This window comes from Rattus rattus, chromosome 15 (assembly GCF_011064425.1).
Source record: "Rattus rattus isolate New Zealand chromosome 15, Rrattus_CSIRO_v1, whole genome shotgun sequence".
Classification (NCBI taxonomy): Eukaryota; Metazoa; Chordata; class Mammalia; order Rodentia; family Muridae; genus Rattus; species Rattus rattus.
The window spans coordinates 18,404,911-18,422,677 of NC_046168.1; the positions used below are offsets into that span (position 1 = coordinate 18,404,911).

At 41.5% G+C, this 17,767-nt stretch overlaps 1 protein-coding gene across 2 annotated transcripts in view; it reads right to left on the reverse strand.

The window, feature by feature from the left end:
- Positions 1-729: 729 nt before the first annotated feature.
- The window catches only part of Kiaa1328 (KIAA1328 ortholog), a 287,235-nt gene continuing 270,197 nt past the window's right edge, over positions 730-17,767 (reverse strand). For both annotated transcript variants that reach the window (XM_032885880.1, XM_032885881.1), the window contains one exon: positions 730-2,328. In XM_032885880.1, coding sequence (XP_032741771.1) covers positions 2,124-2,328 — 205 coding nt within the window. In that variant the 3' untranslated portion in view covers positions 730-2,123. The remainder of the gene's footprint in view (positions 2,329-17,767) is intronic.

The window sequence follows — 17,767 nt, forward strand, 5'->3', positions numbered from 1 at the left end:
TCCCATAGCCCACCATCTCCAGTTCCACCATCTCCAGTTCTCTCTTCTGGTCCTCTTCTCCCTTATGAGAGAACTGCATGCAATAAGGAATTGTACCAGGGCTGCAAAGGGATGTAGGCCTGTTTCCTTTAATCCCTTCTTCCCACTGCTCTCCTGTCCTTACCAATCCATGTGTCTGATAAATAATAACTGGACTGTAGAAAATGGTCTTGATGGTTTTGATATTTACTCAAAATAGGAAAGAGAAGTAAAGAAAAGAACAATGACCCCCCTTCCCCCATCTTCACCTCTGGGTTTTAATTGCTCCTTGCTATCTGGTGACCTTGGTGAATCTTGTTAAACCAAATTTTTATCATTGAGTGCAGTTTTGCTTTGAGAAAACATCTAGGAGCTGGCCAAGCAAGTCCCAACCAACCACTGAAGAGAGCACTATCCGGGGAGGCACATGGCTCCTACTTTCTTCCCATTCTTCTGTGGGATGGGCCACAATTAGCTCAAGCCCCAGTTCTCTACAACAACACATATATCTCAAAGGAAATTTAATACAGATTAAAATGTTAACATATACCATTCGGCTAATAACAAAGTCACTAGGATATATATATATATATATATATATATATATATATATATATATCTCCGTGTGTGTGTGTGTGTGTGTGTGTGAATGCATGACAAGAAGGTAACCCATGGCAGATCTGTGAAGTATAAAAAGTGTACACTTTTTTTCTCTTCCAAACTTCCCATGCTAGTGAAGAAGCAATTAAATTCTATTCACTGGCATGTCACTGCACAAAAGCTTTCATTTTTAGGCCTTTTACAACTCTTCTACCTGTAAATAAGCTTCTTAAAGAGATCAGATTCTCTTTCCTTTCCTTCTGGAGATGTACAGGAGTAGTAAGACTACTGATGCTCAGAACGGTGACTATGGTTATAGCAGGTGTAAAGAAATAGGTATAGTTAAGCTGTCTTTGACACAAGATAGAGAAAAGATGTTTCTGGAAACCCAACTGAGAATATGGCTATTTCTGCCCCTCCAAAGGCATATCCTAAAGGTGTTTTGAAGTGGAACAAGCCTGTTCTAGTTACTCTCAGGCTGAATTTGAAAAGAAAATTGGAATCTGCAATGAGCTTTAAATTTCCAAAGGGTAATTAGTCTTGCCCTTGCAGCTGCCTCAGAGGAAGAGCATGAGCTTGGGAGGGGAGCCTGAGTAGAACCAACAGCACTGAGCTCAGCCTGAGGAGAAAGGATTTAGATCTGGGCAGAAGGGTAATCAGCAGAGCGTTCTCAGACTCTGCATCCACGGTGCTCAGAGTAGGACACTCGTCCTATGGCGTGAGGTGGGGCACAAGGAACCTGCCAGCCTGCAGCCACTTGACACCACTCTTCCTCTAGTGCTGTCTTCCTCAGACACAACCACAGGTAAAGTTTACAACATTGAAGTCGACAAGAAACACCCATCACGGAACACTGGAGAGGTGGCTGCCTGGACACTGGTAAATTTCCCCAGGCGGCCATGCCCTCATGTGGTCTAATGCCACTGTCTGGTTGCAAACTTCCCTCTAAGTCATTCAGCCTTTTGGTTTAAGGGGTGGCAATGACTCGGTTGATGACCACTATGACCCACAAGTATTGGTCCCATGTGAGAAGATATTAGGGTCACCAACTTCAACGTCGGAATGAAGAGTCACACTTAGCATTGGTGAGGAGAGAAGAGCCTTTCTGAAGTGGCTACTTTCATATTTAAGGGATCTGTTAATGGGAACGTTTTCCATCTGTAAAGAGTCAACTTTTTGCAGTAGTAAATTGAAAACACTCTTAAAATGACACTAGACATTCATGGGTTTTACTATGCAGACAGTATCCACAATTTCTAATTTCTGTTTGATATAGAAAAGATCCTACCTCTAAGTGACCTCCTTTATTCTGTTTCTGCTAAACTGGTCTGACAAAAACCACCCTGATTTATTAGAATGCTTTCTATATTCAATACCATAAAAGGATGCCAGCAAGAGGTCTCACGAAAGGAGAGACACGGCTTCTTTTCAGTTTAACATCCTACACCAATATGGAAAGAAACTCAAATATTTCCTGTGGAAATTCTGTAGCATGTGCTTCAGAGTCATATGAAAAATATGTCTTCCAGAATCTGATTCTCCTCCAGGTCCTCAGGGCTCTTACGTGTCCCCACTTTCTTCCAGGTAGATGTCTTAGGGGTGGGTCGGAGAGTACTCCATGTCCCTGTTGCTCTGGAGGAATGGGGCTGAGATTTAGGAGCAGAATTTGGGCTCAGAGACTGAACCAAATCCAACAGAGATGTCTCATACCTGTAAAGCAGCCAGAGAAAACAGGATTAGAACATTAGGACACTAGGACCCAAAGCCCCTCAGAGGTACCGGGCAAGAGCTTGACCACAGAGCCCACCACAGGGAATATTTAGGGAGAAAAGCCCAAGAAAGGGTTTGAGCACAAGGCTCCTGTTACTGTCGGAAAGCTTTATTCTTCTGCTGACCCAGCTGTCCTTTCCAACTTTCTAAGTGCACAGAGACTGTAAAATAGGAAGAACAGTTCTGATAATAGTAATATCACAAATACCCAACCACATTGAGGTAGACAGTGGCTTCATTATCTGCAGTGCACAAGCTTCTCTGTAGCAGAACAGATAGGCTGAAGAATTCTACTGATGTTCTTTATAGCTCAGATATTACATAGCACATCTCCTTGATAGGAATAGACCATACCTCTAAGAAGAGAAACACTCAAAATGGTTACCTACTGAAAAAATGGGTCTTTGACATATTTGGACTAATCCTTTGATTTTATAAGTGAGGAAACTGAGGTCATAAAGATGAGCCAAGGGTTTGAACCAAGGCCCTTTGACTTTCTAGAGTAATATCTTCAGTTTTTCTATCCAGATTAATATATACAATAGTGGTGACATGTCTTTAATCCTAGCAATGGGGGAAGGAGGGCACAAAGGCAGGTAAGTTTGAGGCCAGTCTGGTCGACACAGTGAGTTCCAGGCCAGCCTAGTCTACATAGTGACAGCACATTAAAAAATTATTAATAAGGCAAAGATGGCAAAAGAGAAAGACTGGCACCTCAACTACGTATTAGTTTGTTGTAACTAGGCTAGCCATTAGTAGCTGTAACTCTTTCTTCAATCAATTAATCTAATTTATGAATTTACATTAATCTAATGTGTGGATACCCACTTTTATGGATCTGCTGTTAAGCAAAATACAAATTAATTCCTGTCTTAGTTTGGGTTTATGAAGAGACATCATGACCAAGGCAACTCTTATAAAGGAAATAATTTAATCAGAGCTGGCTTACAGCTTCAGAGGCTTAGTCCATTGCCACTATGATAGGAAGCATGCAGCATCCAGGCAGATATAATGATGGAGAAAGACCTGAGAGTTCTACATCCTGATCTGTAGACTTCAAAAGGGGACTGTCACACTGGGCATGACTTGAGCATATATAAGATCTCAAAGCCTGCTCCAACAGTGATATTCTTCATCTAACAAGTCCATACCTATTCCAATAAGGCCACACCTCCTAATAGTGCCACCCCCTATTGGCCATGCATTCAAACATGAGCCTATAGGGGACATATGTATTCAAACCACTATACTTCCTATGTGATATCATAAGTACCAGAAAAGAACAGTGTCATTATCAGCCCACATTATGTGAATGTGGTTCAGTATGGTGAAATAATATGGTAGAGACTATAAAGTTGGTTAGCTTGGCCTATGGCTGTTTGGTAGCTGAATAATATTACAGATCCTTACCCAGATTTACAAAATATCACCCCTTGAAACATATTGGTTTGTCTGTGTTTCAGCTATAGACATGAATTCCTTTGCTTCTGAATGGCAGAGAGCCAGTGCTACAGACTTTTCTAGGTACATAGCTGACTTTACGAGCTTCATTATAGCAGAGTTTTGAGCAGAAAGCTTGTTGTCTGCTCTGCCAGTCCCATCTCGATCTGTGCTGGTGTGGAACTAATTCTATTCCTATAAAGCTAGATATAGCTAGAGCCTTACTTTCCATTTGCTTGCTCCTGATCTAACAAGATGCAGGCACAAAACTTCAGAGAGGACACAGCCTACGCTGATTTGACTTGGCTCCACACTGTCAATTTTAGAGCCAGTCTGACAGGATGTGCTGGAATAATGTGAAGACAAATTATTTCTGGGTTCATTCCATAGGCTGCTCTGGATGAGCAACCCCTCCCCACAGACTGCCCCAATAAGAAACCTCTCTCCCTTGGTTGCCCATGAAGACAAGCACTATTTCAAGGATGCCCTGATGAAAAGCATCTCTTCCATTCATTGCCCCAAACAAGAAAAACCTCTCTACAGGCTGTTAAGATGAATTACCATGATGACAGAGATTGCTTTCCCCTTTCTGATGCTTTGCGATTCAATTAAAATTCTCTTACTTTCATTTATATTACCAATCCTGTCAGGATTTAATCCTTAGCTGCCATCTCTTAGGTGATTTCTCTATTCTTATGGTTAGCCAAAGGCAGGTAAACAACAATGGTCTTAAGTTCCAGATTCATACAGCCAACTGATAACTGATACTTTTATTCAGATGTGCAATAAGAATTTCAAAATATCCAAAATAGAACTTGACATTTTTTTCTATAAACCTACTTCTTTCCATCAATCTAGTTGTATAGACTAAAAATAAATAAATAAACAAGCAAACAAATAAATAAAATAAAAATAAAATTTGCTATTCTTTCTAGGCCAGAGAGATGGCCCAGCTGTTAGGAGACATACTGCTCTTACAGTAGACTTGAATTCAGTTCCAGGCACCATGTGGAGCAGCTCACAACCCCCTGTGATTCCAACTCCAGAGGAACCCAGTGCTTCAGGCCTCTGCAGGCACCTTCATTTATCTGCATATCTCCACATGCATAAACACATATACATTAAAAATTATAGAAATAAATCTTAGAAAACCCATTATCCCTGATCCTTATCTGAGCCTGCATGAGTTGTGTCTCGATTTAAGAGGGTCTTCCACATCTTTCTGGCTCTCTCTGTCCATGGTTGTTTTTATTTAAGTATCAGCTCCTCAAAGCTTGTCTTCCAAAACAATTATCATAGCTTAAACATTTTGTTTTATATTTTATTTTACTTAAGTTACTCAATGAAATATGATGTATATGAGTTGCTATATTACCTTTATATGTATACACATATTTTCTGTCTCCTTCAATAATATGTGATACACTGTCATTGGAAAATAACACCACAGGGCACTTTACATGCACATACTTCTTTCCCTTACAGTTTTGGGTTGAATTTATTAAGAACCACTACAGACCTTTAGCAAATACTAATCTCAAAACTATTCAATGTTCTATAATAGTTATCAAAGGAAAATCAAATGTCAGTTCTGAATTTATACAAAAATTATGACAAACCAAGCAAACAAACAAGTGAAAATCAAAAAAAACATTAGCATTGCTAAGCCTCTGAACTACTGTCACAGGTCAGGGTTATTTATCCTTTACTTTTGAGAAAAATTCATAGATTGATGATGTTAAAATCTGTGAAAAAAAAAGGAAATTCACCACCAGCACTGTTGATTCAATAACACACAGAAAACAAATGTTTCCCCTTACAGTAGCTGCTTCTCAACAGCACAATGAGTAACCATGAATTAAATGCCTTGCATTTTCACAAGATCTGTAAATTTCTCTTCTTCAACATAAATACTATCAGTTGTAGCTCATCAGACTCCACTACAGGTTGTACTGAATTAGTGTTATCTCAACTGTTTTGAAAATTTTCTTGTGTCTGGCTGTTCCACACAAGTTATCTACAGAGTTGACCAGCCTTTAGTCATTGTCACTGTCTCCAACTCTAACATCAGTCATGCCATAAAGGCTGAAAGAAAAGCATCATAAATAATTTTCTCTCTGATCACTGATGCTCCTGCTGGAGCCAGACAGTCACTCAACATGGGAACCATGACTGCGGGAGTGAGGAGGATTATATGAAAGGCAGAAAGAGACAGATATGGGAGGGCTGCTGGTCAATACCATGCCAGCAATAAAGTTATTTTCTTAGTGCCTTTTAAAGGCAAGCAACACAAAGCTTCACCAATTCCAAGAAGATAGACTGACCACAAATGCTTACAAGGTGAGTTTATGGTACATAGTATCTTTGTTTGACTAAGGCCATTCCTTCAGGCTTAGTCTCTCAAGGATATAAGCATAAATGGAGGAACTTGGAAGGATAAAACACACATCTTAATTAAAAAAAAAAAAAAGGTATCAGCAGACTCATTCATGATTAATCACAAGCAAGAAGTCAGTCAAACTTAAGTCCAGATGTGCTCCCCACATGTCCTCCTTTTTTTACCTATACAAGCCAAAGGTGTCTCAGCTGTTGGCTCAGAAAGACTGTGCCTGTCTTAGGCATCCCCTCAAGAGGTATAGACCTTACCCATCATCGGTACATGAATCCTACCATTCATGCCCTGTCTTAGGTTGATCCACCTCTGAGAGAATCTTACTGTCTTTTTTTTTTTTTTATCAGTAAAAGGAACTCCATCAGTCACAGAGAAGGAAGTTGGGCATGTCTTAGGTAGCCATCTGAAAACACAGCCCTTGCCCATTGAGAGGTTTTCAGGACGATCATACCCATCACTGACTACTAACTTCTGCTAGGGAAGACATTGGAGCTCAAACTTACACAACTCTGCTTTTACATCTGTAACAGTTCTGATTCCTCTCAGAACAGGTAATAGACATGCCATACAAAGGATCATAAAGCCAAATCCTGCTGTGCCCAATAGGAGAGAAGTGACGAGGACCATGAAAGGAAAATGGCCTGCAGTTTTTCAAAATATCATTTGCAATGCTAGCAGCATCAAAACACAAAGGCTTTGTATTTCTTAAACTTACAACCACCTTATGCACACTAATAAGGGTTAGTATTATGCTGTATACCTTGAAGGTGCCTTTTTACTTTGGCCCAATTATGCTGATGCTCATTATGCATTTTTGGAGTTCTACAAATCCATAGGTATCGAGAATGACATTCCAAATGTCTTCTGACTTTCACTCCTTGTGCTTCATCTCCCATGATCTGCACTATATCATATAATGCATCAATTCTTTGTTCTAACCATCTATCCAAATGCTCTTATATGCTCAAGGCATTGGTTATATTTTCAGCAAGATGATTAACAAAACTAGCTGTTTGTACCTCTTGTGCTAAAGCTGATGCAGAAGTAGTAGCACTGGCTATAAGAGTTATGAGAGTAACAACACTGACAATGACCTGCCCGACCATATGTTTGTTCCAGAACATGTTCTAATTCTTCCAACATTTGCAAGCCTTTTCAGAATACACAGGTTTAGACAATTTACAGGAATCATAATAAAATTGTTTATGTACTACCATTACAGATTGACCATCATACAGTACAGAAACAATTGGATAAAAGACAATTAAAACAAGAAACATTGAACTCATTATCAACACCAATAACAAAGGTAACATTCCCAATTAGTAAAAGATTAGGTGAGGATAATGCAGGATGTCAGCAAGAAGTGCTCCCTCAGCTTCAGATACTCAAAGTGCCCTTGCTTTAAGCATACTATATCATACCACCCTGCACTGCACCAAACTGCACTGCAATACACCATAACGCAAAATAAAACAAAACTTTCTCCTATTCTGTATGCTACTCTCTGAACATTAGCCATCTAGCTCTCCTCAGATTTAAATCAGAGAATTTGTTTGGCTCCACTGAGGTTCCTGAGCTGTGGACTTGAAATATAATTGTAGGGTTAACCTTGTTTTTCTTCTAGAGCACTGTTCTGTGCTCTGATACACAGTGTTAGTTTACAAGTGATTTTGCTAGGCTCCTCCCAGGGACCTAGCAACAGCTTACAATAATTGCCACTTGCAGGCAGGCAGCATATAAAAGGACTGCCTCACCACCCCAGTTCTCTCCTCCTCTTCTCTTCTCTTCTCTTCTCTTCTCTTCTCTTCTCTTCTCTTCTCTTCTCTTCTCTTCTCTTCTCTTCTCTTCTCTTCTCTTCTCTTCTCTTCTCTTCTCTCCTCTCCTCTCCTCTCCTCTCCTCTCTTCTCTTCTCTTCTCTCTCTCTTCTCTTCTCCTCCTTACCTCTCCTCCCCCCCCACCCCCCCACCCCCGCTTCTCTGATCTCATGGCTCTGTTTCTGTCTGTCTGCCTTTACTCCTTCTTCAGGTCCTCACTCCAATCCCTTTCCCCAAACAAACTTCCTTTATACCATATCAGTTGCATAGATTTGGTCTAAAGATCAGGGGGACACCTGGCATGGGCTAGCCCATCTGTACCTGGAGGCAGATAATGACTTAAGCTGTTGCTAGGTCCCTGGGAGGAGCCTAGTGGAACTGCCTGTAGGCTAACACATGGTATCTGACAATGGTTATGTCTCCTGGTGTTAGTTCCATCACGTGAGAAGACACTCTATCTAGTCCCTGTTACTCTACCTTGCTTAGAAACAGATGCTCTTGATAATTCTTTATTTGAATTAAAAATGATTTAAGCCTTGAGGAAAGATCTTTCTTGTGGTATTAGGTTTTGCCACTGGAGACATTTACCATTGTCTGCAAGTGTTCATTGTTTTGCTGACTGTTACTTTTGAAACTTTTGAAAACTGATTTAGGATTGTATTCTGGAGTGCCAAAACCTAACAGATTTCTCAGAATACCAAAATTAATGTTATAATTAAAATATGCTTGCTAATCATATAATGACAACCCATACTTCCAGTTGCCCAAGGAGAGAAAGGACAAATACAGTATTTGTTGAATGAAAGAGCTCTCAGTGGCAAATAGTCAAGTTTTCAGGTTATGAATGCGATCCAAGTGAACAGCAAGTTTTAACTAACAGAGGCACCAGTGTATAACACACACTAGCCCTATCCCTAACACTGCTATATATTTACACATGCTTGTAAGATAAACAAGCAGAAATAGGCCACCCAGTTGATCTGTCAGGGGGTTTCCACAGCACAGGAATGGGAAGGGCAGCAGAAAGGCAATGACCCACCACCCCAAAGGGGAAACACAATGCTTCCATTTAGAAATCGATGACATTAGCTTTCAGAAAAGGAAAGAAAGCATGATGCAAAAAGTTAAAAGTTGAAAAGTTCTTGATTTTTCTTTCCAACAAAGAGATTATGAGGCTGAAATCCCTTTCAAAGAGTAGAAAACAAACAGAAAATTTGTAGAGGTTCCAATGCAAGAATTACAGGAATTTTTAGAATTATTTTTAAAGTACTCTCATTAAATAAAGAAGAATCCAAACTAGTGCTTCTTAACTTCTTCCCTTACTCTCCCTACTCAGTAACCTTGCTGCACATTTTATTGAAGAATATAAGGCACAGGGAACCTTGTAGCTCTTCAGACAGCTAAACCAGCAACTTTTGTGACCTGCACCCTCTTATCTCTCCTGTTACAGTGGAGAAGTTCTGATCCTTCCCATCTTCTTTGAACCTCAACACCCTGAAGACCCAAAGACCCCTATGTTGGGGGATGGTTTTGTGCTCTGTGATTACACAGCATCAGAATTGTGCCCAGAGATCTGGTTGCAGTGTAGATGGATTATCAAGCATCTCCTGTTCTCAATATTGTATAAAAATTGTTTTCCATCACCTCTGATTGGTTACTAAAGAGCTGATTAGCCAATAGTTTGGCAAGAGAGGAGAGTCGAGGCCAGACATCTAATCCCAGTGTGGGGGCATCCCAAGATGAGGGAGGAGAGAGGAAGAAGGAGGGAGGAAGAGGAGGGAGAGAGGAGGAGGGAGAGAGGAGGAGGGAGAGAGGAGGGAGGAAGGAAGAGGGAGGTTGCCAGGAAAGAGTTGAAGAAACCAATGAAGCAAGAGCAGTCAGGGCAAGACTAAGATGGCAGGCAATGCCACTTGGCTGGGAAGTGGCAGGGAAACAGGCCAGGCAAGCATAGGTGCTTTAGGACAGCTCAGTATCTGCCCAGCTATAGTGTAATAAGCTTATTAATAAAAATCCCAGGTCTCATTATTATTTCAGAGCAAGGGCTGGCATAGAAAAGCCCTGTGCATTTACACTTTGTCATTTGTCTGTCTTCTCTGTCTCTCCTCTCAACAGATTCAGTGTCCAAGCATGGACTTGTCAATATCTTCCAACATTTGGAAACCTTCTCTCCTAAGATTCACAAATGCCAAGGAAACAGTGAAGAGCAAACCATCATTCTGTAATCCTGGCTCTAGGCAATAACCATCAATGGCTACCATGACCAAGTGAAAGATTGATGGGGACCTTTATAATAGATCTGGATGACATTATTTATGGCTACTGACCCATCTTAAAATCACTAGCACCTATTTCTTTCCTGATATGTAACTACAGTAGTACATAGTTAGCATGGCATATGAAAAATTCTTGCTATGAAAAACTTCAACTTAACCAAACCTCCAGATGTACCTGTCAATTTACATGGAATATGTAGTTCAGAAAGAGACAAAAGAAGCTTCAAGCATATGGTCATCGAAGAACCAGAATGTGTAAAATTTTATGACAAATGACTCGGTTACTTAGACAAATAAAAAGGAAGAAAACTCTAACAGATTTTTGCTTAAAAATTTTAGCTACATGATATATGTGGTAGTTTGAATAAAGAATGTTTTCCACAGGCTCAGATATTTGACTACTTGGTCATTAGTGAGTGGTGTTACTTGACAGGGATTAGGACTTGTGACCTTGTTGCAGTAGATGTGGCCTTGTTGGAAGAGGTGTGTCCCTGGTGTGAGCTTTGGGGTTTTCAAATGCTCAAGCCAGGCCCAGTGTCTCGCACTCTCTCTTCCTGCTGTCTGTGGATCCCAGTGTAGAACTCTCAGCTCCAAGGCCTGTCTGTGTACTGGCATGCTCTCCTCCATGAGGATAATGGTCTAAACCTCTTAAACTGTAGGCAAGCCCCAATTAAATGCTTTCTTTCTAAGAGTTGCCATGGTCATGGTGTCTCTTCACAGCAATAGAGCACTGACTAACACATTGTATTTGAATGGTAATTCAAAGATCAATGGTAACTATGTACTTTTGAACTAATACAAAATAGAACACTGCAGGATTATTAGTTAAGGGATTAGTATTTTGTCAGGATAATGATATAGTTTTGTTTTAAAAATCTAAATTGTCAGAATATACAGAAGTATTAATTGGCAAAATGACATGATGTCTAGATTTGTTTTAAAATATTCATAGAAGTCCTATAGACTCTTGTGGTAGTGGTAGTGACCTGGGAATGGGGCAGTAGTGACTGAATTGTGAGCCTGGCCCAGGTGTGCCAGGTTGGATGCTACCCTGGGTTCTATGGCCTGAAGCTGCTCAGGGGCTTACCTAGATGGACTATGGTGAACTAGTTCCTAGACTGGAATATGCTCTGAAGTTCCTAGGGCCAAACGTTTGCTGCCTTCTGGCAATGGCACCAGAATCACTACATAAAACATGTGAAAGTGAAATGAAGACAATACACTTGGAAGTGGCCCATGACAAGAGGCTTCTGTCCTGGAGACTCCTGACCAAGACCGACAGAATGTCACACTGGGCAGAGCTACTGTTTCCTGCTGTCATTGCTCACTCAGGACTCTACTGTGGACCCACAGGATCAGATCATGATCATCTTCATCTAGAACAGCAACCATGCCCAGCTAACGGTGGTGGAAGAATGACGTGTTTACAGTATGAACTCTGATAGAAGCAGCTAGTCCAAAATCTACTGGGGAACCTGGTCTCCAGAACAGCTCGTCTTAGTTAGGGTTTCTATTGCTGTGAAGAGACACCATGGCTAAGGCAAGTCTTATAAAGGACATGTAATTGGAGCCAGCTTATAGGATCTGAGGTTCAGTCCATTATCATCATGGTGGAAAGCATGGCAGCATCCAGGCAGGCATGGTGTTGGAGGAGCTGAGAGTTCTATGATTTGTTCTAAAGGCCAACAGGAGAAGACTAACTTCCAGGCAGCTAGGAGGTGGGACTCAAAGCCTACCACCACAGTGACACACTTCCTCCAACAAGGCCACACCTACTCCAACAAGGCTACATCTCCTAATAGTACCATTCCCCAGACTAAGCATATTCAAACCACCACCACTGTTCCAGAATTTGGTCTTGCCAGGGTCAAAGCAATGTAACCAAGGCTAAGGAGATGAGTCCATTTTGGCCAAGCTATCTGTTAGCCTGGCCAGGGGAGGTCCCTTCCAAAAACACATGTTGAAACAGTCAAGGAGAATGTAAAGGAGATGGCATTGGCAACTTCAGAGGGGCCCAAGGACCTGTCATCACCCAGCAGCAGCAGCAGCAGCAGCAGCAGCAGCAGCAGCAGCAGCAGCAGCAGCAGCAGCAGCAGCAGCAGCAGTTCTTCCTGTAGCACAGCAGCCACTGAGGCTCAGCTTGCTTTCCCTTCTCACTGTAATTGATTACTGAGAATCAATCCCAGCCATCTCTGCTGTCTGGGTGGTGTTCTGTTCAGCATTTGCCATACACTGGGCTCAGTGTCCCCTCTGAGCTCAGCTTGCTAGTTTTACAATTGGGCAGCTGATGACAGGGACATACTGGTGCAGTAGCTTGCCCAAGGTCACATGTAGTACATAGGTGAAGCAGTAATACACACTGGACTATATGTTACACAAGGGCAGGGCTCCTTGTTTAATTCTCTGATGTGTCCCAAATATGAGGAACAATATTTCACATAGCAGTTACTCAATAAATACTTGCTTTGATTTAGAAAAAGAAAAACCAAAAAATAATCATTAGTGCTGGGCTTGATTCCACATTCCTTTAGTCCCAATTAGGGAAGCAGAGACAGGCATGCCTCTGTGAATTCAAGGCCAGCCTACTCTATAAAGCAAGTTCTAGGCCAGCTATACAGTGAGACCTTATATCAAGGTACAAAACAATAATATCCACTGAAGAAAAGCGGTTCATGGGAGGTTATTAGAGCGAATCAAACACTGAACACTGCTGAACCTGAATAAATCCTATGGGTCTGTCATGGTTCCTCTACTTTCGTGTGCTTAAAATCATTCACAATACAAATGGAAAAGAACAACTCTCTTAATTAATTTCCCTTCTTTAGCAACCATCCTAAGGTCTCGCTTTTCCTGAGAAGCTTTTGAGGCAGCTGTGCAAGGGCTCAAGTTCTCATTTACTGTGCAGCTGCTATGGCTTGGCCTTCCCAGTCCTGTTCTTTTTCAACTGTTCTTCCTGAGGCCACCATATAACCTCCATCAGACAAATGCAGTAGACTTTCAGACTTCCTGACCATATCTGTGTCTGTGACATACTTTTCTCTCTCTGTTCCTGGGTTCATGATATTACTCCTGAGAGTCATGCATTTATTTCTTCTTGCTTTGGGGCCATCCTTTTACTTACTCTCCCTAACTTCAAAGAGTTGACATTCCTCAGTGCTCAGAGGTCCCTTTTCTTCCTTTGAGGTGACCTCAGTATCTCTGTGTCAATTCTCAATTTTTCTTTATTCTCAAAGCATTTTAAACTTAATTTTCCCTAAAAGTCTTCACTGTTTCCCCACAACTACCAATTTTCTCATAGCTAAAACTCTTTCTTTTCAACTTTTTCCATTAAAACAAACAAATGTGCATAAACACAAGCAAACAAGCAACACATTTTAATCCATTCTACCACTGAAGCTCCAAACTACAGTGTCATGCTTGACACCACCTGAGAATGCCTTGTTGGTGCTACACCCTAAATAGATTCTATTTCAACCCTTGGGTCCCAATCACCTTGGGTTTTTATCTATATACTACAGCCTCAAGGGTTTCTCATTCCCGCTCCTGCCCCTTTCCACATGTAGTCAGTTTGTGCACAAAACACAATTCTGTCGACCCCCCTTCAATTGTATTCCTTTGTATTTGTTGTACGAACAGCTGTCAAGGGCAACCTTATGTGCCAACTTGACTGAAAAATGGTGTCCAGTTTGGCCAAGCTCTGATGTACACATTGCTATGGATGTATTTAACAGTTGGAGTCAGTTAACTTGCTTTGAGTAAAGTACTTTTCCTCCATGATGTAGATGCATCTTTCCTAATGTAAAGACCTCAAGAGAAAAGACTTTTAGGAAACAAACAAACAAAAAAAAACCAGCAATTACTATGGCCACCACACTTCAGAGAAGTCCTATAGGGGGAGGAATGACACTTGAGATTACAGCACAGAAGCTCTGCCCAATGTTCCAGCCAGTGGACTACCTTCTGGGTTTGTAACTTTAAGCCACTATGAGTTGCATAAGATGATTACTTCAAAATTCATTGTATTTTCTTTATTGTCTTTGTTTTTTTGAAGAGTTTTCATAAGTACATGTGGTAAGACTCTGGCTTCTCCTTCCCCACTTCACTCTTTACAACCCATCTTCAATGATGGGAATGCTATTGCCTCCTCAGATTCTTCCCATGACTCCTTCTAAAAGAAAAGGCACACATAGTATTTCTGTCTACTGTGAGACTAGCATAAGAGAAAGAGGTGCATATCAGCCACCTTCCACTCTTCTCCTGGACAGCCATTACTCCTCATGCTAGAGATGACTAATGCCTTCAGAAAAGCTGTCCTTAACTCTGCTATCTAAGGTTAGACCACAGGGCTGACTTTTAGTTCATAATCCTCTGCTCTTTCCTTTCATAGCATTGGTCATAACTTAGAGGATTTTATTTATATGAGTCTGTCGGACATGTCTCTGCATTAGACTGGAAACTATGAAGACAAGAATCATATGGCTTTGTCTTGCCACCATGTCCTTCAGGTCAAGAACGCAGTGAACAAGATGTCAGATTACATTTTCTAATTATTTTCTTAAACACTTTAGTTGTTCAAATAAAAATAAAGAGTCTGAACATGATGGCCCAGCCCTGTAATCCCAGCACCTGGAAAGCAGAGGTAAGAGAACTGCTACCATTTCAGGCCAGCCTCCTCTCTACACAGTGAGTCAGTCTCAAGTCACTCAGGGCTATAACAGCTGCACAGAGAGATTCTGTCCCAAAAGGTACAGAAAGAACATCTTTAGTGGGGAGCTCTTACTGTTAGGGGAAGTGCAACCTAGTGTAGCCACTATGGAAATTAGTGATGAAAATTCTCAAAAAGCTAAAAATAGACTCCCCCCTCCCAACACGACTCAGCTACACTACATTTTGGCCCAAAGAACTCATATTTTACAGCAGAGATATCTGCTTGGCCACACTTATTTTTTCCTATAGTCAAAACAACTAGAAAATGGAAACAGTCTAGATGTCCATAAATTGGTAAATGGATAAGAAAAATGTGGCACATATATGCAATGGCCCTAAAGAAAAGTGAAACAATGAAAGCTTCAGGAAAATGAATAGAGCTAGATAATACTACCCTGAGTAAGGTAACCTAGAAAGACAAACACTGTACATTTTCTCTTATTCATGGGTCTTACCCTAGAATCTTTATATTTGAATTATAACTTGGAGTAAGTGTGGAAGCAAGAAAAGCAGAAGGGGACCACTGGAGGGGGCAGGGAGAAAGAGCGCTGTGGGGTGGGGCAGATAGCAGGACACAGGGATCATCAAGTGGGGAAAAGGATATACAAGGATGGGGGATAAGATTAAGTAGGGAGAGAGAGAGAGAGAGAGAGAGAGAGAGAGAGAGAGAGAGAGAGAGAGAGAGAGAGAGAATGAATGAGAATGAATGAGAGAGTGCTTTAATTGGATTTCCTGCCCACAGAGGGATAATGACTTCTCTAGGGGCCATAAACTGTCCAACAAAACTCACACTGCCAGGCAAGGAATGGCCCCTTTCCAGTTGTTGGTCAGAGGTTTCAAGAGACTACCAAATCCACACGGGCTATTGTCACTGCTCAAGGCCACCTGCCATTTCTTAAGGGTGAGACTGCTGAAGATGTTGCACACTGCTGTCACAGGTACCCCTAACCTGGTAGCCTCCTCCCTAAGGCCTAGCTCTCAGAGTGACAGGCAGTGCTATGCAAGCTGCCGGAGGGGGAAGTTCTAAGAAAAGATCTGCACAACTCAGAGTATTTTTGGCGCAAAGCTGCTCTAAATCCCACAGGAAGCACACCCAGCAGTAGTCCTGCTGGGTTTTTATTCCTAACAAAGGGGTTCGTGCCTCACTCTGAGTGGTCAGAGGTTAGCCTTGCATTCTTTTGCATGGTTGGTGCACTGAAAAACATGCTTCTGTTAAGCACAAGTAACTTTTATCTTAGTAAAATGCTGACTGGGGGTGACTTTTTCTTGCCAGATGGTACCTTTATTAATTTATTTAAGGATGGAAGTTTATTTGTCTCATTTGACACCATGATAGAAGACTGTAGATTTTACTTATATTTCCTACATTCTGGATTTGTCAGGAACACCTTATTCCTGAACTAGCAACAGTATGGCTATCTGCACAAGACTTGCATTAAACCACACAGCTGTGCTAACGTGGACTGGGGAGAGGTTCACAGCCCACACTCCTACTTGAAGAGCTACAGGCAGCCAATGGCTACTCAGGGGCAATCAGAATTTTTTTTTCAGGGAAGAGCCCCTTGGTAGCTTGCTCATGCCCACGTAGTTAGCCTTGAATTCAAGTACACATGGGCAACACTAACCAGAAAACCACACAACTTTGAGAGGGAGATATCAGAAATACAGGTAGGAGCTGAAGGAGTAAGAGGAAAAGGAAACAGAAGAAAATATATAAATACTGTATATTCATATATGAAGTTCTAGAACAGTAGAAAAGAAAAATTATGTTTATATTATAAAGGCTCAAACATATAAAATTATACTATGTTAGCCCAAGTCTCTTCTATATTCCATTTCTCTGCTCAAATGGCAACCCTACTCCCTGTCTCAAAAGCCAGTGCTACAGTCTAGTGCATAAGATTCAAACCCCTTCTAAAACATGTGTGTGCGAATGCAAACGCACATGTGTGTAGATACATATACAGAATGAAACTGGGCCATGCTTATATGTTTTATCATCAGGTTTTCTTTCATTCATCAGCATGTTTCAGAGATCTCTGAAAATGTGGCACTGGGTTCAATGTAATTCTTTTATAAATTAACCATTTTATTTATTTAAATCCCAAATGTTGCTCCCTTTCCAGTCCCCACTTCCAGAGTTCTTTACCTCCTCCCCCTCCCCTTGGCTTCTGAGAGGGTCCTCCCATCCCCCTTCTCTGGGGCATCCTCTCCTACTGTGGATAGACAAGACAGTCTTCTGCTACGTATGTGCCAGGGGCCTCAGACCAGCCCATGTGTGCTCCTTCGTTTTTGGCTTAGTTTCTGGGAGCTCCCTGGCATCCAGGTTAGTTGACACTGTTGGTATTGTTATGGGGTCGCTGTCCCCTTCATTAGGTCCTTTAATCCTTCCCCTGACATTTCCATAGGGGTACCTGACCTAATGGTTGTCTGTAAGTATCTGCATACATCTTAGTCAGCTGCTGGTAGAACCTCTCAGAGGACAGCCATGCTAGGCTCCTGTCTTCAAGCACAACATAGCATCCAATAATAGGGTCAGGGTTTGGTGCCCGCCCATGGGATGGATTCCAAGTTGGGCCAGTCACTGGCCAGCCATTCCTTCAGTCTCTGTTCCATTTTTGTCGCTGCATTTCTTTTAGACAGGAACAATTTTGGGTTGAAAAATTTGAAGGTGTGTTGGTGTCCCCATCCCTTCACTGTGGACCCTGTCTAACTACTGAAGGTGGTCTCTTCTGGTTCCATTTCCCCAC